General features: G+C 30.7%; 6 protein-coding genes across 11 annotated transcripts; 2 read left to right on the top strand and 4 right to left on the bottom strand.

The window, feature by feature from the left end:
• Nucleotide 1: 1 nt before the first annotated feature.
• Nucleotides 2-1,190, bottom strand: LOC106658028 (translational activator of cytochrome c oxidase 1-like). The gene is made up of 4 exons (XM_014379821.2): nt 898-1,190; nt 581-827; nt 354-516; nt 2-295 (listed from the first exon to the last, which is right to left on the bottom strand). Exons 1-4 carry the CDS (start codon nt 1,076-1,078, stop codon nt 95-97), a joined length of 792 nt encoding a protein of 263 aa, XP_014235307.1. The 5' UTR covers nt 1,079-1,190; the 3' UTR covers nt 2-94.
• Nucleotides 1,191-1,452: 262 nt separating this feature from the next.
• On the bottom strand, nt 1,453-8,054 carry LOC106658026 (exonuclease 1). Its single transcript, XM_014379819.2, has 10 exons — nt 7,699-8,054; nt 7,282-7,442; nt 7,082-7,201; nt 6,750-7,011; nt 6,450-6,665; nt 6,102-6,383; nt 5,809-6,037; nt 2,222-2,832; nt 1,877-2,152; nt 1,453-1,798 (listed from the first exon to the last, which is right to left on the bottom strand). The coding sequence occupies exons 2-10, from the start codon at nt 7,440-7,442 to the stop codon at nt 1,706-1,708; spliced, it is 2,250 nt and encodes a 749-aa protein (XP_014235305.1). The 5' UTR covers nt 7,699-8,054; the 3' UTR covers nt 1,453-1,705.
• On the top strand, nt 3,670-5,769 carry LOC106658027. The gene is made up of 2 exons (XM_014379820.2): nt 3,670-4,270; nt 4,360-5,769. The coding sequence occupies exons 1-2, from the start codon at nt 3,983-3,985 to the stop codon at nt 5,314-5,316; spliced, it is 1,245 nt and encodes a 414-aa protein (XP_014235306.1). The 5' UTR covers nt 3,670-3,982; the 3' UTR covers nt 5,317-5,769.
• Nucleotides 8,055-9,463: 1,409 nt separating the features above from the next.
• LOC106657930 lies at nt 9,464-10,045 on the bottom strand. The gene is made up of 3 exons (XM_014379645.2): nt 9,861-10,045; nt 9,660-9,797; nt 9,464-9,598 (listed from the first exon to the last, which is right to left on the bottom strand). Exons 1-3 carry the CDS (start codon nt 9,984-9,986, stop codon nt 9,554-9,556), a joined length of 309 nt encoding a protein of 102 aa, XP_014235131.1. The 5' UTR covers nt 9,987-10,045; the 3' UTR covers nt 9,464-9,553.
• A 4,686-nt stretch (nt 10,046-14,731) lies between these two features.
• On the top strand, nt 14,732-17,539 carry LOC106658002 (ADP-ribosylation factor 2). Of its 4 annotated transcripts, none has more exons than XM_014379767.2 (2): nt 14,732-15,107; nt 16,386-17,539. In XM_014379767.2, exon 2 carries the CDS (start codon nt 16,413-16,415, stop codon nt 16,953-16,955), a length of 543 nt encoding a protein of 180 aa, XP_014235253.1. In that variant the 5' UTR covers nt 14,732-15,107; nt 16,386-16,412; the 3' UTR covers nt 16,956-17,539. The 4 variants fall into 4 exon arrangements, with proteins under 4 accessions (XP_014235253.1, XP_014235254.1, XP_014235252.1 ...); XM_014379768.2 differs by lacking the exon at nt 14,732-15,107 and adding an exon at nt 15,139-15,362; XM_014379766.2 differs by lacking the exon at nt 14,732-15,107 and adding an exon at nt 15,139-15,542.
• Nucleotides 17,540-18,220: 681 nt separating this feature from the next.
• Nucleotides 18,221-25,041, bottom strand: LOC106658000 (E3 ubiquitin-protein ligase ZNF598). Of its 3 annotated transcripts, XM_014379761.2 has the most exons (10): nt 24,900-25,041; nt 23,263-23,627; nt 22,181-22,632; nt 21,653-22,100; nt 21,149-21,569; nt 20,758-21,085; nt 20,441-20,685; nt 20,005-20,358; nt 19,397-19,648; nt 18,221-18,862 (listed from the first exon to the last, which is right to left on the bottom strand). In XM_014379761.2, the coding sequence occupies exons 3-10, from the start codon at nt 22,598-22,600 to the stop codon at nt 18,844-18,846; spliced, it is 2,487 nt and encodes an 828-aa protein (XP_014235247.1). In that variant the 5' UTR covers nt 22,601-22,632; nt 23,263-23,627; nt 24,900-25,041; the 3' UTR covers nt 18,221-18,843. The 3 variants fall into 3 exon arrangements, with proteins under 3 accessions (XP_014235247.1, XP_014235250.1, XP_023316539.1); XM_014379764.2 differs by lacking the exon at nt 23,263-23,627; XM_023460771.1 differs by lacking the exon at nt 24,900-25,041 and having other exon boundaries at nt 23,263-23,823.
• Nucleotides 25,042-25,926: the final 885 nt, after the last annotated feature.

Genomic DNA, 25,926 nt, shown 5'->3' with positions numbered 1-25,926 from the left:
TCGATTTCTACAATTGATAAACAGGTCATAAAAAATACTCATTAAATTTTTTTTAACAGATATTATTTACATAATAGAATAAACATGTGCATTTTCATGCAATATTATTGTAAACTTTAATAACTTCTTCTAAATTGTTTAGTCGTTCATACAATTTACTAACTGCTTCCATCTCATTATCATTTAATTCAACATAAGTTTCAGGTATGTAATCTACATCAGCTTGAATAACTTTGTAATTCAATCCTTCTAGTTTATTTCTAACTTTCATTAATTCCATTGCATCACAAGTAAACTGCAATCAAAAAATATTATTAAAATTGATTTCAATTCAGGAAAATCAAAAACCTTACCTCCAAAAATTTTTTATCATTTTCTTCTTGTTGTTCTACCTCCTCAGCTCCAACTTCTATAGCATCTTCAGTAACTTTATTCATATCTCGTCCATCAATTTCAGTTAAAATAATGCCTCTTTCTTTATATGATGAGTTAGATGGGGTTTCAGCTTGTGAAAATCTATATTTAAAAATATTTAGTAATTTTTACATATAAATAAAACGTAGTTTTTTAATTTACTTACAAACACTTTTTGAGATGTTGGTTTAGCATTTGTTTAGTGTGTTTAAAATTATCAGTAAGAGATTGTATTAATACTGTACTGCCTGATGGTCCTCTAGATTCAAAAACAGCTGTTTGCATTTGTGATTTATCTTTTTGCATTTTTTCTATAAAACCTTTAATTGATGATTGAGGTAGATTATTTTTTTTTGCTTGCTCTATTAATCGAGCTAGCTTTGGATTATGGTCAGGATCAGCACTTTTCATCTCTACAAATGAATAAATTTAAAATAAAAATTGACATTAAAACAAGGATGATAATAATATTTCTAAAATTACCTGCTATTACATATCTCATTTTTTTTATGTGTGATTGCAGTGCATTTGCTCTCTCTGCATCTTTAGCCATTTTCGTATGCTTAATATTTTGCCATTTGCTGTGACCAGCAAATCTTTTACTCTCAGTGAACACAATAACATTTCTCCGAGTTCTCAGAGCATACCTGATTAAACTTGTCATTTTTTCCCTTGTCCCTTGTAAAATAAAAATCGTAGCTCCGTGGTTTGACACTTACTCATGTTGATTCGGTGTTTGAATGATTTTTAGGTTAGAAAATAAAATGCTGGGATTATATCACCAAAATGGAAAGATTTGAAAATTATTAAAAAAAAATTTTCAGTCCAAGTTCATCATTTTTTAGAAAAATTATAATGACTTGATTATTTTTGATCGATTCATTACACTTTTATTGATTGAACTCTTAGAAATAGTTAATTAATATCATTTATAAATAAAGGAAAATTAAAAAAATTATGTAAAAGCATATTAATTTACAAGTCTTTTGTGTATGGCACAATCAACAGAAAACAGAAATTTAAATAATTATGAAAGTAATTGGCAGTTTTAATGCTATTTTTAGAATGATGTATACTTATTACATCTTATGCTACAAATCTTAATTAACAAAAAGTTTGTATTTTTCACCCTATCCAGTAGAGGTACGTCTTTTTTTTAACATAATACTGTTTACCAAAACTTAAGTTTATATATTTATCATATAAACTAAAAACGTGATAAAATAATCTCCATCGAGTAAATCTCTTTGAAAATCAATTAACTAACTAATTTAAAAGGAAAAATAACATTTTATCGGGAAAAATAGTTGAATAAACTTTGTTGTCCTCGAAGAACCGGTTTTTCCTTCTTAGTCTTAATCAAGTTTTGTTTCCAAGATTTTTGCTGTAAAAATGAAGAAATTTTTATTTGCAATTTAAATCAATTTACAAACATCAGGGGAAATGAAATATTTTTTCTCACCTGCCCTGAATGTATCCAACCAGACGAATTTTGACTGTTTTTAGGTTTTTTCAAAGGGCTATTATGGGCAAACATACTGGAACGTTCTTCTGCAAAGACTTGTGGTACTATGCGAAGAACCATTAGTTCGTCATCCTCGTCGTCTTCTTTCAGTCCTGGTTGAGATTCCATGAGGGCATCGTCAAGTACCCGTTGGGACTTATCTTCATCAACGCTCATATCTAATGATTTGTAACCACTGTCTTGGCGATGCAACTCGTTTGGAGCGTTATTAGGCTACAAGAAAGTCGATTTAAAATTGTTATATTGAAAAGTTGAGCACTATTTGGCATAGGTTTTTCTTACTGTACTATCAAAACATTCTGTTTCCGGTATAATGTGACAGTTATCTTCTTGATAAGCCATGGAAATGTCAAGATTTTGTGTTTCTGGTATAAATGCAGCTGTTTTCATATTTTTCTTTTTACATTCATTGAGCAAAGGACTAATGTCTTGCGTATCTTCAACTAGTACACTCCTCTCCAATGGATTAACTGGAGGAATATCGATTTCAACATCTTCGGTTTCTGGTATGATCATTTGCTTTTGATTCTCAACCATAGTTTTCACATTATTTTTTAAATCATTATCGTCTACGTTAACTGCCATCGATTCGGTAGCGTCATTTTCGACTTTTTTGAGGGCAAAAAATTTACTGCATTGAATGGCTGAACTATCAATTACGGTAGGTCGCAGACGGCACCTTTCCGGTAGTTTGAGGGACGTCCGACGGAAAGGATTAGATCGACGGCGTTGAGTGAGAACCGGTGATGCAGCAGATTCACTTTGTTTGTTCGATGCTTTGTTTACTGGAGATTTCATAGAAGCAGTGCTAGTTGATCTCGGAGGCGTTTTTTCTCGAGCTGTTTCTTTGTACAAATTGATAATATCATCCATATCCGTATCCATTTCAGCTTCTGTTGGAGAAATATTTATTTATCAATTTCATATTTTAATGCAAAATATCAAATTTGAGAATTTAATTTGAAGTGTAACAGGGAAAAACTTCAGATTTGAATATGATCAGAGGTGATCATTAGTGTAGAACTTTGGTCCGAGTAAAAAATAACGTAGAGTTATTTTAAGTTATTTTTTACTCGAAAACAATTGAGTTTAAAAAAAAAATTTATAGAATAAAAAAGTCTTAAAACTGATCGAGGAAAATTCTAAAAAAATTCGAAAGTGTTCTTTAATTAATTCTAAGAATTTATTTCCATACATTTTTTTCATAAACTCAATGGTTTTCAAGATAAAAAATGAGTTTGGTTTTTTATAAATTTTTTTTATTCACGAAAGCCATTTTATTCAGTGTTTCGAAAAATCTGTGAAAATTCCCTGACTTACTTCTACACGATCACCTCTGATCATAATCTTGAGTTTTTCACAAATCATACGAAAAAAATGTTCGAAGTCGATTTTGCGCACAAATTTATACGTTTTTTTTTATTTAATTAATCATAATTTTTTAACAAAGCACCAAATCTTAAATTGGAGCGCGAATTCTGAGAGAACATTAAATTTTACGTCAATTTGTGTCAAATTATCTATGAAATTTCGATGTTCTGCACTTAATGGTTCAAAGTACTATTTAAAGTGTAAACTGAGCAACCTGACATTAGTCGAATGCGCAGAACTGCAGTTTATCTAATGTTTCATATTAATCCTATATGCTAGTATATATACATGCGCAAGACATTCTGTGAAGGAGAGAAAAAGAGAAGGGGTAAGAGAATTTCGTCAGACAGCCACAATATAATATGGCGCATTAGCGTTCTAAAGTATTCTCACTACAATTCATTAGTTTTATTCTGTTCTTTGAGACGTGTTGTATCACCTCTTACCACGTGCTCGCATAGTAATAGTGTATAATGCACGTGGAACGCTATAAATAGCATATTCACGAACTAAAGAAAATATTAGCGTACAAATAGAGATCATCGACCTTGTTCCGTCAACAAAAACATTAGCTCAATTTCAAGTTATTTTTAACGCACTTTACAGTGGTTTTGTGTTTGTCCCAAGTGACAGAAATTAATGATATAATCAAATTCGCAGTTAACTAAGGTCATGATTGAGTGCAATTCTTGCAGTCGGGTTATCCATTCCGACGTAATTCATTGTGCTAGATGTTATAGACCATATCATCCTTCATGTTCACACAAGCAGGGAATAACAAGCCGTGGCTTCGTTAACATCTGTTGTTCTGGATATGACAATTGTGACTATCGTCAAATATCGTTCAACCAAAAAAATAATTTTGGTCCTCCAAAAAAAGTTTCCAGACACCACGAGAATGTTATTCAAAACATAAAGTTTGAAGAGACTCACCACATCGACGAAGATGACGAACCACAGGTACAGTAAATTTGAATCGAACAACAAACTTATTCATGTAACAATTTCAAAATTTTAGTATTTAAAAATGTTATTTTACTAATTTTAAGATTCTTGATGTGGATGAGCCAGAAGTCATTGTATTGGATGATGATGACGATGAAGTAATACATGAGTCATTAGAAGAAGTGAATGTTATTCAAATGGAAAAAGCAGTTAATGATAGAAAAAATGAAATTCTTGCTGAAATGAGAACTTCTAGTGAAACAAATGATAGGCTGGATAGAAAAAGGAGTATAACTAATGATTCAAACAAAGAAATAACTTTAGAAACAGTTTGGAACGGCATTTCAGGTTTACAGAATTCTATTACCAATATTTCAGGATCATTAAAGACAGTTTTTACTAATTCACAATCCATGGAATCACGAATAACTGAACTAGAAAAATCCATGAACATTGTTCAAACAAAACTAGCAAATCTTGATCATGTTCAAGAATATCTAGAAAATCTAAAAGAGCACTATAATCACTTACAAGATGCAGTAGAAAAACTGAAATCCCAGAAAACATTCAACTTATCTGAAATAAGCGGAGAACTGAGGGCCAGAGAAATTAAATCAAAAAATGTCATAATTTATCGTGTCCCTGAAGATAATCTCCATCTCTCTAATAATTATTCCACAGTAGAAGATATCAATAGGCTTAATGCACTTATTTCAGAAAGAGATAAATTAAGAGTTCGTGAAATTTTTGAAAATATACCACAATTAAATTTAAATAATATTAAAACTAGAAGAATTGGTAGTATTGATTCCAGTGATTGCAGACCTTTAAGAGTAATATTGTCAAGTAAAGAAGATATGATGACTGTAATAAGAAATAGACATTTAATAAATCGACCATATTTTGTAAAAACAGATCTAACAAGATGTCAACGAAAAAAACTAAAAGAACTCAGAGAAGAGTTATTAAAGATAAACCAAACAAGTACAAAAATGACTATCAGGTTTATTAATGATGAACCTACACTAGTACCCATTGATAATTTCAAAAATGAAGCATAAGGTAAAATGAATACCATTAAAAACTCCGTAAACAATAGTCTATCCATTCTAACCATTTATGTGTAATACTTATAACCATTATTAATAGTTTTTAATCTTATGTAAGCAAATTTTTACTTTAAAAAACGTTTTTTTTTTTTAAAACGTTAAATAAAATGTAACGACATAGTCATTAAATTCCAAACTCATAAAATTGTTCAAATTTTTCCTACTTTTTATGATAAATTTTTACATAAAGTACTTTTGTAAATATACTTAGTATAAGTAAATAGTAACTGAAATAGAATAGATCAATGATAGACTGTATGGAAGATTGTAAATTATTTTCATTGTTTAAGAACATATAAACAAAATTTTGTCAATTGCTAAACTTGATTTTGTTTCCAAACTTTACTATTTTTATTATTTCAAATGTTAAAAAAAAATAAAAGATTAAGTACGAAGCAAAATAAATTTAAGCTATTTTCTATTATAGACATCATAAAAACTTACCTTCATATGTTCTTTTTCGAGGCGTTATTTCTTTTTTCAGGAAATCAGTTTTGATAACGCCTACTTTTCCTTTACTACTTTTAATGACCGCTGGTAAATAATTTTCTTTTTTTTCTGGAGCAATTGATTGACTTTCTTTGTTTTGTTTAATTTTATATTCTTTCGACCAGATACTAGGGTGTTCTGCAATCATAAGATCACTCCAAGCATTTGTTTTTCTGGATCGAAGCTGAAATATAATATATTTTATTTTCTGCAAAAAGTTTATTTTGATAAAAATCAAAAGTTCTTACAAAACTGGGATCAAAATCATGCATTTTTTTAAATGAAAATGGGTCGAGATTTCCTAGAGCCAATTGATACGCCATGTCAGGGTCTACTTCGCTACCAGCGTGGACGAGTTGTTCTGTTGTAACTTCAGAAGTTGGTTCATATAAACGAACTTGTTTTCGTCTAATTGGACAAAATACTAGTTGATGTTTAAACGTTACAAGAGCCCGCATGAATCCGTCGCGATATTCTTGTGTCACAACCAACTGTTTCATGTTAAGGCTGGAGGAAAGTCGCAATAGTGCCTGTAAATTTCGATGTTTAATGTAGTAATGATACAATACATTTTCATTGACATAATTTATGTTTACATTGTAAATGTTATTATCTGTATTTTTAACAATAAATTTGCAAGCTTTGTTTAATCCAATACCAGGTAAAGATGCCAAGTAATCACAACCAGATAAAATACACATGTAACGAAATTTATCAATACTGAAATTTGGGGGTGTTAAACCCATTGCCAAATGAAGACGTTCTTGCTCCACTAAAACCCCATGTCCATAAAGATCCATTTTGAAAAAAATCTTAAAAAAGTTAAAATGATAGAATAGTTATGTTTAATAACAGATAAAAATCTTCTTGAACAAAAAATTTAGATTTTTTTTTACTTTTTTGCATCCAAAAAGTGTTAGGTCACTGTCTTCTGTGATGATAACATCAGCTATTCCAGAGATATTAAGATAGGCAAGTTGAGCATCTGCCTCATATGGGGCTACTATACAGTCAACATTCTGTGCCTGACAAACTTTTATTACTTCCAAAGCCATTTTATGACTTACATCAAGAGACCTTCGAAGAAGATTTCTTCCTTCATTAGTTTTTCCCATTTTGATTAATTCTGCAGCTCTTTTACGATTAGCTTGTCTATTTCTATATTGGAAAAAATAAATTTATTAGATAATTCATTTATTTTTGTAATATTAAATTTAATCTGATTTACTCTCGTCGTTTTACTTCAGTATCTGCTTTGGCAGGTAAGTGTCTTCCATCAAATACTAATATAGGCTTGATGTTGTGTCCCAGTAACATATTAACAAATTTCATACAATACTTGACATATCTACTCACCAAAAGTAATAAGAAATAATCAATTATGTAAAAATTATATTGTCAACAATAATTATAACATTAAGTACTAACGCATCAGTAGCTTGTCCCATGATAATTTTATCAGCACAAGAGAAAGCACCTTTGTGCAACCAACAATAAGTATCAATAGCAACCGTACCACCAGAAAATTCTGAAATATTAGTTTTTCGAGATGATTTTTCCAAAAATGGAATTAAACCAGTAATACCCATCTGCAAAAAAATTTCAGAATTGATTAATTCATTTGAACAATTAAATTAAATTGATTATTCTTCTTAATTTAAAAAAAAATTTCATCTACACTTCAGACAATTTTGAGTTTGGTACCATATTTAATAAAAATTTAACCTCGACTAAGTAATATCAATTTCATAAATTAAATTTTACTCGCGGGTCCTTCTAAAAATCATTGTTAACATCTATGTATTATTTAAAATAATCTGACACTTGAAACAATTTGAAGCTTACCTTTTATGAGTAGGTATGTAACGAGGTATGTTTTGCAAGAAAATTAAAACTGCTTTACACCAGGGCTTATTAGAAATTGATCAAAAGCTTTTTTTATTTAGCTTATGACACAAAAAGTGGCAAAAAGAAAAACCATTCTGTAAACAGACGACTGATATTTTGTCGTGTAACATAGATTCTAGATAAGTAAACAAAGTGTGAATGTGTATTCACGCGGATTACGTTACGGCCCTACACTTGATATTAACAGCACGTTCGTGCCGGTGTGCGCTTGATTCAGTCAAAGCATTTGTAAACTGGGATGTGAGTGATATGACAATGAAAAATAATCCACGAAAAACCGCGCGAAAGGACACAGAGTATAAGTAAACATCACCATGTATAAGATTCTTTGTTAAGTGACGGTCATGCCCACAAATCCGGTGAGATTTCGTAACAAACTTTGATACATTGGATTTATTTTTACAGTAATATTAAAAGTATATTTTTTCCATTTTTTTTTTTAAATATTACATATTATTTAGAAATTATTTTTAGTGCCTTTGTGAGACGAATTGAGTTATATCTTTTACGAAAATCTGTCTCGAGTCTTAACACATAATTCTCCATGTAGGTAGGCTAATACTTTCGCATTTTTTAGGTAATGCCAGTATATCTCACTTAAAATGCACATCAATAATCGTCTCCTTAGCTGGCTATATCCAGTTTTCTTCTACCATAAACAGTATTTTTAAATAATCAATCAATTTAAACAATAAGTGTATTAATTTAATATATGCTAGCACATCAATTTCGTAATATCCTGAGACAACTTGCACTTAAATTAACGGCAATACAAGAATAGTATATTACTGCCCTAGGCTGGGAAAAACAGAAAAGTCCCCAAAACACGTGAAATAAGCGACCGAGGCGAAGCCGAGGTCGATTAGCATGTGCACTGGGGCTTTCTTTTTCTCGGTATAGGCCGGTATGCTATTTTACATACACCTTGGCCCGAAAATAGCAATATTCCGTTTAGCACAGCGGCAGGAAAATGCTACTTTCGGTCCGCTGGTATGTAAATAGTCATACGAATTACCGACAAAATAGAATGGAAATTAGCCGAAATACGATTTGACCGGAATTAGTTATTAATAATTTAATTGTTTAGACCGCAATATAACTAAAAAATTAATATGAAAAAAATGAATGAATGTTTTTTTGTTCTTTGTGAAAATAAGAAGAGATTGATGTTATTAAATGGGAAATCCCTCCATTGGAACAAAAATTATGGACATTTTTTGTGTAAATTAGCAAGAGTAACTCTTTGTTTAAAATCATCCAAGGCAATTTATTTTATTTTTACTTTTATCGGAAATACATGGAAAAAGACATAAAACTTAACAATTCAGTTTAGTAGGCAGTGACATAATTAATTTTATAATAAAGAAGTTTCACTTCAATATAAATAAAATTTTACACACACAAACTGAAAAATTTTCATAAGCTTATCCTCCTAATTCTACTGAAAAACAGCAGTGTGAATTTTTTAAAATTATCAATCGCTTATCAAATTGCATCCATCAGGAAAGGTTTGACAAAGTTAATGATAATATACCTTTTTTGATGGCACATTGATATTGGAAAAAAATTTTCATTTGATTATCAAAATTACAATCAAATCAGGTTACCACAGTTAATATAAAAAAATATCTACTTAGAATTTATGATAACATTATGGTTTCAACATATGTTGTAATTATGTAAATAATTTTGAAACGATACATCAATGAAAACAAAAGTATTTATTATCATTACCTGTTACAAATTAAAATTGAACAATTAAAAAATTTGTAACAGTACTAGAGTATTCAATTCATGGAATTAAACATTCACCTTCATCTTCTTTGAAATATTGACCCTGCATAGATAAAAAATGTATTCAAAATATTCCATAGAGTATTTAATTTAAATTCACTTACGGCGCATTTGATCATTTTTTTGATATGTCTTAATTCTTGTTTACACTGTTCAATAGCAGCCTCTATGCAACTGGATGCTGCTCCTCCTAATTTTTCACCAAAAGCTCCTTCTAATCCTTTTCTCGCCAATTTTTCTAGCTGAAAATAACAATCTAATTTTTTCTCTTCAAAATGTATTTTACTTATAAAAACAATACTTACAGCTTTTGTAATGAACGAACGATCTTCGGGCGCTTGATTTTCCAAATCATCTTGATATGCTCGAGCCTTCAAAATAATGCAGAAAAAAAGCAGAAGTCCAAAAACGAAAAAATAACGGGGAAACATTTTCGTATGGTTTGATAATATTCTTACAATTTTAATTGCATTGAAATAGAAAAGTTCACGATAACATTTATACTTAATCAAATAAGGAAATCATTCAGATATTGGTCTAACGAAAATGCGCATGTCAATTAATCAAATAAGATGTAATGCATATCAATAATGATATACTATTTTAAAATTTGCACGCGTAACAATTTTCATTGCAAAATGTTCTTAGAATCACATAAGCGGTAAGCTAATAAATTAATGTTATTGTAATTTAAGTTATTTAAAAGCTTTAACAACATATACATTAATTATAATACATACATTAATATTAATTATGCTATCGTATAATCTATTACTTATGTGATCTATCACATTTGTGACTAACTAGAAAGAAAAATATTTTTCGATCAAAAAGTAAGTTTCAATATTCTCATAAAAAATTTAGGTAATTAAAAATAAATATTAATATATTCTGAAAGGCTATTGAAAGGCGTAATAGGAAATAAGATGAGAAATCACATGCTTTTGTATAATAGGCACTTCTTAAATAGGTGATATTAGTTAAAATGGTATTTTCATATTCTAAAATGGTTCTTAAAAAAAAAATTGATTTTGGGGTGAATGAGGGCGACTTCAACTTAACCAAATGGCAAATTGTATACACGAGCACACCGTAGAGAAAATGGTCATCGAATCCGAATTTCAAGTTAGAATCGACCAATTAAAGCTTATTAATTCGAAAAGCTGAGTCCCTTACTTTTAAAAAAGTTACATTTATACTATTAAAAGTATAAAATGATCGTTCTATACATTTAATAGTATAAATCTTAAGTTTTAACAAAAGTAAGTTTGTTAAAACTTATTTATACTTTTACAAAAGTATAAATTAGTTGATTCCGACTTTTTATGGTAAACTTTTATACTCTTGTGATGAGTGCATATGGCCGATTCTCTACGAAGTCGAACGGTCAAAAAAAAAATTTTTTTCTGCAAGTATGAAAAACTTGTCATTTTCGATGTCAGATTTGTCCCAAAAAAATTTTAGAAAAATTGGGGCCTTCTATAACATGATACTACTGATAAACTACTGATACTATCAGTCTAACACCATAATATGTAGTGTTTGTATGCACCAACACCATCTCGGTTCAAACCATTGATAAGGAGAAATATTCCATTTGCCAACTCACCTAGCTCACATGCCAACACTCTCTGGTCTCCCCTACACATACTCCAATCATTATTTGGCATCCACATCTGTATTAAATTGACACGGTAATGAAATCTTACATGAAAAGCTATGGTAAATTGCAAAATAAATTTTTCATACAAAACCGAAAACAATCTTAAATATAGAAATTTTGAACTGTTTTGCACTAACAAAGAGACTAAACTCTGGATCATGGATTTGCTCCAATCATTTTTTGGAATCTGCTGGTACTCAATATTGAAGCTCTCAGTCCTTCATTTAATCTCATGGACCTAAGGGTCCACTTTCACTAGCATTTTCGATGAAAAAAAAAATGTTTCTACCTCAAGATAGAAGTATTTAAACGATAATAATGCAAAAACAATAGTCTTCAAAATTTCCAGAGAATCTGTCTGAATTTTTGCAGAATCTTCAAAACCATCTAACACCAAATTTCGAAGGCTCAGTTTAAGTTCAAAAACTTTCTATCTCTAGGTAGAAAGAAAATTTTTTGATAATATAAAAAATCTTCTTAAAAATGAGCCCTAAGGTCCATGAAATGTAACCGAGTTTAGGTAGTGACCTAATTGTAAGTATTGGTTATTAGGTAAACATGTTTAATAAAAATAGTAAAAATAAAAGTTCGAATTTTCCATTTTTTCGTGGATAGAGCTCGTTAAAACGAAAGTAATCCACAATCTCACGTTTCGATCGAATTTTTTTTAACGGTTCTGTGACCGTTCAAGTAAAGAAGTTATAAAAATTCGCCATTAAAAGTACCTGAAAAAGAGAGAAGAGGTCATTTTTGGGTTATCATTTAAATGAGAAAAAATTTGGGTAATATGATATAATATGAAATCGTGTAGTTTGTTTGCACAAATGGAAACGTATATAAAACGCTTTTGAACAGAAGTGTAAAAAGCGCCAGACACCGAAATTACAAAATAGGCCTATTTTGTTGAGAAATATTATCGAAAAATTCATTCGATTCGTTTGAAACTTATCCTAACTTGCATTGAAGAAAAAAGATTTATGTAAATTAATATATCAAATATTCACCTGCTGCCGGGTTGAGTTGGCGATAAGCAAAACATCATTGTAGCCAATTATAGCACTTGATACATTTACTCCGTACAATTTCACCAATGACTGCATATTTTGAAAATTCAAAACGCTCCAAAAAATAAAATCATCAATTGGAAGTATAAATGGGACGTGTGAATTTCCTTAACAATTTCCAAGTATCAGGGATAATCCAAGCTGGCAGACATTCAAAATAGAACAACATCATGACTTTATTATTTTTGAGATAAGCTGAAGCTTTTTCCTGTTTTAATAATCGACGAAAATGATGACAATGGAAGCATTAATGAGTGAAAAAATCAACTATAAATGAGCATTGAATTCTTCAGCAAGACACAAAATCATTCTTTTGATCGGTTGCCAATCCAAAGTTCCATAATGAAGACTAGTTACTTTTTGTTGCCGCTGTGCCTTTTGGTGATTTTAAGCGTAAGTTTTGAATCGGCCAAGGCTCAACAAGACGAAGTAGAGGACAAACAAGCCCAAGTGATCGTGGCCCGAATCTTAGGACGACTCTTCGTCAGAGGAGCCAGGAAATGCCTTGGAGAGGCTTCAAACGAGTGCAGAGGACATTCAGGCAATGTAAAAGCGGCCCTTAAATGTGGTGTAAGTATAGCATATTTTTCCTGACACACAATTTTTCACAAAAATAATTGATGTCCCATCATTGTTTACATACTTAAAATTAATTTAATTTTAGGAGGAATTCTTAAAACGCAACAAAGGACGATGCGCCATTTAATCAGAATTCATTTACTTGCTTATGTCTACAAAATGACAAAGATTAATAAATTAAATTATCGAAATGCATAATAATGATAATATAATTGTACAATCCTACAAAAATTTTGTCTTAATAAAATCGTATTATAACTCACAAGGAGAACGCTTCATGTCCGGGGGACCAAATGTCCTGAAAAATTTTTTATGGTCACTTGGTACCCAATGATGAAACCCCTTATAGTTAGTTTGATCCAATGGGCCTGTAAACAATACTTTTAATCATGATGAATATTTAAATATTATTTAACAGTAATAAAGACCATATAATAACGTATCATGGTATTAGGCTAAAACGTCCAGCTGAGTGAATAGTTTTGGTACTTTGACTTTTTCAAGTCTTCAATACTCGTTCAAAAAATAAACACTCTAACCCAATTAGTATACTGTGCAAGTCTCAAAGAGCGAACCAATTTGAGCTAAAATTAAAATACTTTACTATAAGTATTGATGCAAAAGATGGAAAAAATTGTTAGCATCATTAATGAGGTCATCTGACACTCAAAACATGGAAATCACTTCAATTGAGTGTCAGAAATGAGGGAAAAAGAAGAAACAGCGAGTTTAATAATATAACAATTTTTTTTCATATTTTATCAGTATTTATAGTAAAGTATGTTAGTGTTTTAGCTCAAATTGGTTCGCTTTTTTTGGACTTGACTGTTTCAGCCTGATACCATGCGCTATTATGTGGTATTTATTAATGTTAAATAATATTGAAATATTCATAATGCTTAAAATTGTGTAGATTGTTTGTTAGTTCATAGTATAAATGTAACTGATAAAAAAATTTAAGTCTTTTTCAAGATCGATGTTTGATGCAAATTTCATTAATAGAATTTGAATTTAATGCTGTACAAAAATTTTTTATGCAATAGTATGACGAAAAATGTCTTTTTTCGCACATTTTTTAGTGCGCAAAAAGCGTTTTTGGACACTTGTATGCGGTAAAATGCCTTATTTCGACGCTGGTGTGTGGTAAATGCCTCATTTTGGACACGGGTGTGCGGTAAAATTAATCATTTAAATGAAAGTATTTTTCGCTTACTATTGCATAAAATTTTGTATGCAACACGTGCCCAGCTTTTTGGGCACTTGTTACATGAATAACTATTTTCGCACATTTTTTAGTGCAAAAAAAGACATTTTTCGTCATTCTGTTGCATAAATGATTATTTCTATTTTAAAATTTTAAACTAGATAAATTAGTTCCCACTAGCAAGAAAAAACTTTCATCTATTTTAATTTCCAATTTTCAAGAAAATTTCTGGATAATATGAACCTCATAAGTTATCTCAAACTTAAAGCGAGCTTTGAGGTATGGATGTGTGATAATTTTCATACCGAAGGTAGGTATAGAGCATTTACAAGTGTTAGCCTGCTAGATTTAAAACACACAGGACGTTTAAAAATGTCAATAGCTAAAGCATACAAATCAAGTTGGCTCCTCAATTACGACTGATAATCGCATTATTTCATCATTAAAAAGGAAAATTAATGATATCGTTTGCTTCAGTGGAAAGCTCCTATGGAACATTACCAAATGTGCAAATATTATAAGATTACCAATAAAATGAAAAATTTCATCAGATTTCATACTTTAAGGATAAATACGAATAACGCGCTCTTGGACTGAGCTGACGATCAAGAGAATTCGCCGGCGTCATCCGTAAGATAGTCACCAGTAAGTTTATTATATGATATGAATCACAACTCACGGGTGATTATCGCTTGCTGTCCACATCGCGAATTGTTCGCGGCATCATAATAATAATAAAAGTTGTGACGTTTCATGAGCGCCGCCGCCGCCGCCGCCACCGCACACGGCCTATATGAAAAATACTATCTAGCTCTATTCGGTCAGAAAAAGTGAGAATCGTCGGCGAGACACACCAATTATCGTAAAATCAAAACGCCAGAAGAGGCGTGGACTTGAATTTTAGGAAGTAATAAGTCTTGGTAGTTGGTGTGCACTGCAGCTGTGAATCAACAATTGAAGCCTAGAAGATCGTGCAATATCGAAGGCACAAGTGTACTAAGGAGTACTCGACTCGGAGAGAGCATTCGTCATTTAACACCGAGTAAGTTGTCGACTTCACTTTTTGCCAATACATGTACACAATACGTGTGCGTCTCGCGTATATATAGTGTCTGTCTTTGTTTCGTGTTAAACTCAAAGTCTACTGTAGGCTACGCTTGCCGCATATACGCGCTCAAAAGTACACGTAGCAATAATTATCGCTTAACTTCAATTGGCAGGAGTCCCGACTCCCGAGTCCGAAACTCGAGTTCAGTGCAGAAATCGTCGCTTTCGAAGATTCTCGTCTGCCTGTAAGGTTAGAAACTTGTTCGCAGTAAATCTCAAATTAGTTGCGCTGCAATAGGTATATTAGGTGCGGCGGCAGTATCTTTCATTTTTCTCCAACTACTACGCGGTATATGCTTTTATATACAGTATACAGCAAAGAGTGAGCGAATCTGCGAGTCAGAAGCGGACAGGTGTATAGTGACTACGTGTACGTGTGATTTTTGCATTGACAAACTCATTTCTGTCATATTCGCAATATCCTCTTAGTTTATTCTTTTAATTCTTTCATAAAAATTCCTTGGTCGAAAGGAATAATTGAGTTTTTCATGACCAGCCGGTATATAGGTAACTTCAATCGGGCGTGTAACTGACACATTTTTATAAGGAAGTCGTGGATGTAGTTTGATTCGTCAGATATCAAGCAGTCATGTGATGGCGTCGATTTGATAAAACTGTACTCTAATCATTTACTATTTTGATTTCAAGAAATACTTATTACTTATTCTGAATGTTGGTTTAATTTTCGGAAACGACCATATGTTATGCCAACAAGCTCCTCTATCATGACATATGAAAAGTCTTTCTTTACCTCCTTCAAACTTTTTTTTTTAATTCTTTCTCAAATAATAATAACGTCAATTCAAGTACATACTAAATTCAAGTTGCATTAGAATTGAAAACACATTGACGTAACTGTATTTGCTGATTATAGTTAAGAAATGTGTATAAGTTTGTTGCATCTTTCAGTAAATAATTTTAGCCATTTCTATGAATGACAGTTTCAAGATCTAGTGTTAGTTAATTGTATTGAATAGTAATACAGAGCTTACAGTTTGAATTATATTTATATTGAATATTAAAAAAAAAATCATATCACCCTTAATTATCTGTGTGATTCATATATTTCACTTTCATTTCTTAATCATTTTAGAGTTATAAATTATTTATAAATGATACTTAAAAATGTTTACTTTCTTGGAATTTCATAATGCATTCCTATAAGGATATTTTATCAAATTGGTTAATTAAAATTAGCATTATTTCATTTCAGAGTTTCACATCAAAGTAAATCAACACAATGGGTCTAACAATAAGTGGTATGCTGACTCGTCTCTTTGGCAAAAAACAAGTTAGAATTCTGATGGTAGGTCTTGATGCCGCTGGTAAAACTACTATCCTGTACAAACTGAAACTTGGTGAAATTGTCACAACGATCCCAACGATTGGCTTTAATGTTGAGACAGTCGAGTACAAGAACATTTGTTTTACTGTTTGGGACGTCGGTGGCCAAGACAAGATCAGACCACTCTGGAGGCACTACTTCCAAAACACTCAAGGTCTGATTTTTGTAGTTGACAGCAATGACAGGGAACGTATTACTGAAGCTGAGCGTGAACTTGCTAATATGTTAAAAGAAGATGAATTAAGAGACGCAGTATTATTGGTATTTGCAAACAAACAAGATTTGCCTAATGCCATGTCGGCAGCCGAACTTACGGACAAATTAGGCCTGAATGCATTGCGAGGTCGTCACTGGTACATTCAAAGTGCATGCGCTACGCAAGGCCATGGTTTGTACGAAGGCTTGGACTGGCTTAGCAATGAATTAGCCAAGAAGTAAAGACAGTAAAAAAGATTTTTCGTCATGTGTGCATGTTAGTGAGTGGTATTTCATCTCAATGAGGACACCGTTCTTTCTCTACATAATTAAATTACTTTTTATATTGTAATGTGAGACTGCCAAATGTGTAGAATAACGTTCCAAATATCAAGCTTTGACAAAATGGGTGAATTTATATATCGTAACAGTTGCACGTTATGCAGACATTTTTACATTTAACATGATTAAAATAATGTTTACATTTTTAATGCAATTGATCATTACAAAATGATGGTGTGTGAATTACTTGAATAAAATGATTTTTTTATATACTATTAATCTAAAACATGTAAAAAAATTTGATTCATTGCAAAAGTTTGATGCAAAATAAACTTGTATATTGCACAATAATGCACTACTGATCCAAGAGTGTAATTTGCATATCTCATAGTTAATGGCTTATTTAAAATGTCTAGTTCTCAAACACAATTAAAATTTAAATGAAATATTAGTAAAATCAGATGCTGAATTACTGTAATTTTTTTATTAAATCTACTTACTGTAATTTCTGTAAATTAAATAAATCCTATACTTTTAAAATTTTTATTAACTAAAATTTATAAAAGAATATAATTTTTCTTATTTAAAAATAATAAAATATTTTAATGAAGTTTGTGTTACTGACACTAATAAACAAAAAGTTGATGAATGTTATGTCAAAAATCCAACAATCCAGAAACTTTTCGAACAAGCATACATAACTTTTGATATTGGTTTTTTCACTGAAAAATTTTATAAAAATTTAATAGTATTTCCTTAAAGGAATTCTATTTTAGTTATCAATTTCGAATCATCGATTTTTTATTTAATATAATGTTAACATATTTTTATGTTTCATAATAATAAATGTATAATAAGAAAAGACTACATGTTAAGCAAATGTATTAATAATGATTGCAAAGCCCAGTATTTGCTCTCATTGGTCTATTATTCTCGTATACATTTAGCTAAAAGGAGAAATAAAGTGAATTTACAAATTATTGCTCACTATTTTTATTAGCTGAAACCTATGAATTATTAAACAAAAATTTTTAGAAACATTTTGAAGATGAAAAAAATTTTTCAGAAAAAAAATGATTGATTTTTCAAATTAATTTTCGATATTAAATATATTTCCATAATATATTACAATTTTAGAACGTTATAATAATTCTGAGAATGTATTCTCATTTATTGCGCTCTTAACAAACTATAAACATCATGATCTTATAATATATTCTATTTTCTTTTTAAATCTTTTTGCTATTGTAAAAAACAATACTATATTTACTATACATACATTTATACACTAATATTGCATAGCGGATATTTGAATCGTGAGTATAAAGTGGTTGAAGAAGAAAAATAAAAATTGTAGAAAAAATCTCTATTGTGGATTTTCAGAATATTTCGAAATTTCTTGGAATTACAAAATAATCATTTTTAAAATAATTAATTCATTTTATCAGTTGTATGATTCATAAATTTATCGATTCATTTGTAAAATTAGAAAAAAGTAAATGTATTTACTGTACAATAATGATAGATTAGAATAGTAAAGTTTATGTTATCAACTTTTTTTATTTTACATTTTTAGGGTAGATATACACACACGGTATTCGTTGATGTCCAGTAGTGGTAACTTAATATTTCAGGCAATGCCTTACTAATCACAGTAAATTTGAAGAAAAAATGACAAAACTATAATATAAATTGTTTCAAGCTATTTTTTATGCACATTGAACTTTTCATACAAGTCTTCCGTTACATTTCTTCAATTGAACGGTACAAATTATCGAAACCAAACTGAACGTCAAATTTCTGTTTAGTACGATGTTCAGGTGAGTAAATTTACCAACTAAATTCGAACTTAATGTGTAAATATCAATCTGCAACATGAATAAACAATTTCCTTTAATGCGAACTTTACGTTTTTTTTATTGAAAAAACACAAATATTATTTCATCAGTTTGATAAAATCGTTAGCGATAATGATTAAAAACTCTGAATTGAAGTTAATGTAAGCCACTCATTACAGTTTTAATTATGTTAATCATAGTAAAAAATGTTTACATTGATCAAGCTATACAAATAAAACATCAAACCTGTTGACATGTAATTATTTGTTTTGGCACTGCATTAGTGTATGTTCAACTGAAAAATCTATTCTCAGCAGAACCATCTTCTCTTTAAAAATAACAAATCGACAGTAAGTAGTCTTATCATATGTAGAAAAATATCATCACTGCATTGCCAAAAATATCAAATCTCTATAATTGGGCAAGTGCTTTTATGCACAGTTACAAACTTTATCCTCAATTTCTAACGTTACATATGTACAGTTTCATTTGTACATACTTTTTCAGATGAAAATCAACTACTAAGATGTCTAATTACACAATATACATATATTACTAGCTTACTTTTTCATTGTCATTCCAAGGCAAGGAAAATTATCATCAAGGTTGTGCGACGACATGTGCGCGTGGAGATCTCGGTTGCACAATATTTGTCCACAGGATGGGCACATCGTTAGTCCTTTGATGCCTTTACCATTATTTTCTAAAATATACGCCATGTATAATTCACGCTGCTTGTTTATATCCGGCAAAAGAGCCAAAAGTTCCGAAAAAATGTTATCAAATGAATCTGGATTCATAACTGATCGGCATTTTCTATACATTAATCAGAAAAAAATTAAATTTATATAACTAGAAGTTTATTGAAAAATCAAATTAGTTAGTTGTTATTCACAGATAGAATAATACCATACGAACTTTAAAAATATATCTTCAAAATAGATAAATTTATCGAAATTTATTTATTTTAAAATGTATACTTCAGATACGAAAAAGTATGTTGAGAAATAAATTCAATCATTAATTTTTACAAAAAATTACATTCAAATTAACATAGAAGATAAAAAAGAACAATTTTTTTACATATAAACACTACGAATATAAGTAAAATAGCTAGAGGAAAAAAATTCAAGACATAAGAAAGATATATTAATAATGCATAAAAAACCCACTTGTAATAATCGGCAGCAAGGCATTGATTGTTTCTGAACAATGCACTGATATATTTAAAATCTTCAAAATCTTGACCATGTATGCTTAATTCTTTGATGAGCTGTCGGTTACGTTCTTGGAAATTTTGAGGATTAATATAATCAGCAGGTGCTTTTGTCAGCAATAAATCGTCAATGCTCAACCGATCATCTAAATTTTTGGTAAAGCCATTAGGTTTACTATTGAATCCTGGTGGTGCTGATGAAATACTTTGAGTTGTGAATCCAGGTGGTGGGCCTGATGGAGCGTTTCGAATATTTGTCAAGGATGGAAAATCGTCTTGTGATATTTTATTCGGAGGTTTATTTTCTTGGCTGCATTCAAACAAGTTAGATAATTATAAATTGTATCCAAAAAAATTGCGAGAATTGAAAATCTAAAATAAATCAATTTTACCTATTATTCTTGCTTTTTGTTATTTGTTGTTGTTTTTCTGTTACTGGATGTGCAGATGTATTAGCTCCAAAGCATGAAGAATCATTTGTATTATTTACTTTAATATTTTCACTTGTGCTGGATGTACTTTGTGATGTACTATTATTCTTTGATCCAGATGCCAACGTACTATAGCTGATGGCATTTTTATTTTGTTGCTTTTTTTTCTTTTTTGCTTTTCCTTTAGTTGAATCACTATCTGGGGCCTGTAATATAAACAATTTCTTATTTTTTAGTCATTAAAATTTTCTGTTGTAATTATTATGATCTGAAAATACCTGAACCCATCCAGGAATAGGTTGACGAGTATTAGTTTTTGACAAACTCGGAAAATCATTACTAGATTTAATAGGCGGTGGTATAGGGGGTATTGGTTGTGTTTGAACTTTCTTTTGGACTGGATATTGTTTAGAACAAGTTACTTTAGTCCATGATTGAGTTGATTGTGATCCTGCTGAATACACTGATGAAGATGCAGAAGATGTTCCACCAAGTGCTGGAAAATCCACATCCCTTGACTCTCGTGATGAACTTGGTTTAGGAACTATAGTTGGAATTGGTGGACGCGATGGACCTTTTGTAGTTGGTTTTACTGTTTCTTTAGGCCTGTGGCAATTAAAAAAATTAAATTGCAATGAGAGGTAAATTGACTTTAATTAATTTCATCACCTTTGATTAGCAATAGCTCCCATAACTTTTCCACTTGTATTTGTATTAACACTCATGTTAAATGTTTTTTTCAAACCATTTACAGGTGCAGATGTAATAGATGTTCTTGAGTTTGTTGAAGTTGTGGCTAAAGTTGAAGCTGAAGCTGAAGCTGAAGCTGAAGCTGCAGCTGCCTCTGCTCCCAGAGTTGGAAAATTTAGATCATAGTTTCCTGGCTTCAACTTACTACGTAAATTCAATCCACCCTTTGAGCGAACTGGACCAGAGAGTAAAGTAGGAGCTGAAGCCCCTCCCAAACTCGGGAACTCTGCAGTACTTTGAACATCGGGTTGTATTTGAGTGGGAGTTGCAAAATATTCCAAAGTTGGTTCTTCTTCTACAGGTTCTTGATGTCGATTAGAAGAATTATCAAAACGATTGCCTACGTTTGAATTCAAAAAGATGATAATATTGCATGAACATTAAATGTTAATAACAAGAGAGGTCATTTTACGAGTCATTTACCATTTTGCCTTCTCGTTCTTGTATCACTTCTTAGTTGTCCATAATTGAATTCCAATTCAAGAGTTCTAGCTTGTTTTGCTGCAGCTTTGCTTAATCCTTTTGCATGGACATTAGCTTTGTGAGCTTTCAAATCAATTTCTGATCTAAATACACTTGTGAATTCTTCATCAATGCATCCAGCTTCTTCGCACAAATAATGTTTACTTTTATAATGACTGCGCAAATCATTGTATGATTGGTAATATTGATGTAGACCATCAGCATCACAAAAGTGACAAAACAGATGTTCTCTGCGTAAATGGCGAAATAGATCATCATTATCCATGTACCTCTTAACACAGAATTTACATAATGGATGACCTTTATGACTCTTATCATCCAAATCACCTTTGCTCATGTGATGTTTCAGATCAGATTGGTTATAACAACGACGTTCATGAGGAAAAATCTACAAAATAAAATTGATTTTCTATTGTATTCTGAAATTAAGTATTTTTAGATTTAAAAATGAACATATGGGTGATTTACCTTGACATTCTCAGCGCACAAATCACAATAGTAAAGATCATGTTTTTTTTTCATGTGCTCTTTTAAACTTTCAAATGAATTAAAACCTTCTTTTTTGTTGCATATGTAGCAGTTATGTGATAAAAGTTTTTGAAATTTGCGTTGGATTTCAGGACATTCAAAATGAATATTGTACTTGGCATCTACAAGAGGGCCTTTTTTTAGTAACCTATATGGCTTGATTTCTTTGGTGAAAACAACTTTTGGCAAGTCTTGCCTACAAATTGGACATTCATTTTGTTCACATAAAACGCGCATTCTAGTACTACATTCAAAACAAACTGCATGTTCGCACAGTCCAATACTAAAATACTCTCCATCCTTGTAGCAAACAACACAAGTATTACTGTTACTTAAATTATTTTCATTGAACCTTGACATTTTGAATTTTTAAATTACTGCTGAAATTTTTTCTGGAAAAGTTAAAATATATTTGTTTTTAAGATTTCGACTTGTAATTACATTTATACAATTGTATTTCAAACTTGCATTACTAATAAGATTGAAATCAAAATACAAAATTCACTACAACTTATGAGTAGATCATTTGACTCGAATGCAGTTAGATTTTAAAAATGAGTTAGAATTACTAAATTTATTGTGCACCAGCTGTTAAGCCTAATTGAGTTTTTAAATATGTATTTTTATGACATATTACTTATTTTTATAATTGAAAAATTTAAAAATCAATAAAAAATCTTAGAAGTTCAAATTAGCAGAAAGGGAGAAACATTTCACACACTTAAGTCAATGTACAACATATATTACGTACAAAGCAATTACTATACTTGCCAAAGGTATGTAGTCTACATGTGTTTTGTCAAGTATTTACACACACCTGAAGGTTAAGGTTATGATGTCGAAACGTATTTTTTAAAGAAAAAATGAATAGTTGACTACTTAAGCGCTAGGAATTCTGTCAAATGATTTCGAGCACGATCAACAAATTGAGTGAAACAAATGTGCTACTTAAATCTAACGTAATTAAGTACGGAAAAATTAGACACTGCAACATCGGTATGTGAATATGGCAGGCAGCTTACCCAGTTTAGATGAGCGAGTGGCTGCAAAGGCTGACGGCTGAGACGGTTAAGCAACAACGGCAGACATATATCTATGTCCTATCTGTACTTGTCAACGATTCAGAATTTCACGTGGGCCGAATTGGCGATTGAAAAATCAGCTTGTGGCGTGCGATATACAGAATTGTAAGTATGAGCGAACCTTGCACTAAGTTCTGATGCAAAACTGCATGTAAGTATGAATTCGAGGCCGTTTTTGAACCATAACAGTACGCATGAGCCAAGCCTAAGGAGCGCGAAACTTGTTACTTGTTGCGCTTTTTATGATAATATTTTGGAAAAGTGCCACATCAACGATCCATTCTAATCGAAAAATGCTCGTTTACCTACCGGTGAGAAAAAAGTCTAAGAAAAAACTGAGTAAGGGATACGATGCTTGAATAAAAGCCCTTGTGGTACACATATACGGCCGATGAAGATTTTTGACATATTGCCTCCAAGCGTTTAGTTGTTCTTATGTAACCGTTATTGCATCTGTTTGTGTATATACAAGTTTGAGCATAAAAGTTACACACACCACAGCTGTTAAATCATACGAGGAACTTGACATAATATCAAACGCAGTAGAGAATGATTATAGATGAGCTTTTAATGTTATTACATATATCTGCACTTTTAAATATAACACTGAATGACTTGGCTATTCTCAAGGAAAAAATGATAATATTTGATTTTTATGAATATTTAATTTCATGAAAGACTACGCTGTATCACTCGAACAGCTGATGATATGACAGAATACTGTTGTAAAAAGCACACAGATGAGAACATTAATTAAACTTTCAAGAATTTTTTTTTTAAATATCTAAATTTAATTTTCGAACTTTCACTGATTGGAAACTTTACAACGATAAAAAATGTAAACTTAGCTCTACATCATACTAAAAATATTTGTGAAAATCTGACTGACATTTCCTTACGTAAATATTAATGCTGGGCGCGCAAAATGAAAATTTGAAAATTTTTCATGAAATTTCTACTGAATACACAAATGAACTAATAAACATAATCTCATTTAAAGTACAGCTATTATAAAACAGATCAATGACAATTTCGGAAACATGTTAAAAACCTATAATTTGGGTTAAATATCTCCGTAAGGTTGTTTTGTTTGTATATTGTTTTTTGATTGTTAATCAAAATCAAAATTAAAATTTGAATCCTTAAACCCTTTCTCTAAAATATGTAAATACAATGTAAAACAATTATAACTCATGGAAATATTTTGTAGAGTCTGTAGAGTATAGTATATTACTGCCCTAGGCCGCGAAAAACAGAAAAGTCCCAGAGTACGCGTAATTAGTGGCCGAGGCGAAGCCGAGGCCGATAAACACGTGCTCTGGGGCTTTCTTTTTTCGCGGCATAGGCCTGTATACTACTTTTCATACACAGTGGCCCGAAAATCGCTCTTCCCGCTTTGCGCAGCGACAGAGAAGTAGTCACTTTCGGGCCGCTGGAATGAAAAACATATTTGAAAATTATGGTTTCAATTCGTATCTACATTTCTTAAAATTTAAGTTACACATTTACAACAATTTTAACATGTACATAAAATACTGTGTTGTATAATATAGAGTAAAATTTGAACATACACTTACATAAGTGAAATTTCATGTTGTAAAATATCGGGCTGAAAATACTTTCTTTTAAGCATGCGTCAACGTTTATACTAGCAGTAGACTGCCAATAACTAGATCTTCCTTACATCAAGCCGACAGATAAACAAACAAGAAACTAATAGGGTAAATATCAAGTACTTAATTGAGACACTCTAATTGAAATACCATCAAACAAATGATTATGATCAAGTTTATATATTTTTAGGCCATTGGTACTTGAACGTCAATTATTAATTTTTAAATCGGCCATTTACGACTTCTTAAAAATGTATCGAAGTTTCAATCGAAGTGATAGGAAATGGGACTATTTTAATAAAATTTTCTAACTTTCGTAAGAACTGTGTACTAATTTGATACATTTATTATTGACGAAAATAACACCTGCATTAATCGAACCAATACCGTTTCAAAAAGTGCAATTCAAGCTCATAAATAATTAAAGATTTATTATTGTAGGTCAATAAGTTGAAGTTTTCGATTCTCTGCAATGATTAATGTTTTGTAATCTGACACGTGTATAATATCAAACTGCGATCGAAATTTTAAATGTTAAATTGACTAACACGTTCATTTGCAATTGACAATTACGAGCGTCGATTTAGCAATCCATCTAACTTAGTGAAGAAAAATATAGATAAAAATTTAGTTAAAAATATAATTCTCCGAAAAATATGTGCGTCACTGATGTCTTATCAATGGATTTCCATATGTTTATTTTGATTTTTATCCTCAATTTTGTATTACACCACAGAATAGGGATATTTTTATTATTTTATTTTATCATATTTACATCCACGATAATATAACTAGCCAAATGTAAAAGAATTCATTAAACAAAAAAAACGTCATAATGTATAATTCAATTTCTATTAAACAGAAATATGGAAAATCTATTTATAAAATAATGATGAAATGCTCCTTTATGAGTTTTAACAAAATAGAATAACATCGAAATTAGTTACAACGTAGAAGATAAGATCAATATTTGCCTATATTTTGTTTCGCG

This window comes from Trichogramma pretiosum, unplaced genomic scaffold (genome assembly GCF_000599845.2).
Source record: "Trichogramma pretiosum strain Unisexual culture from Peru unplaced genomic scaffold, Tpre_2.0 scaffold6, whole genome shotgun sequence".
In the NCBI taxonomy this organism is placed as follows: Eukaryota; Metazoa; Arthropoda; class Insecta; order Hymenoptera; family Trichogrammatidae; genus Trichogramma; species Trichogramma pretiosum.
This window is presented reverse-complemented; position numbering and strand designations above follow the sequence as displayed.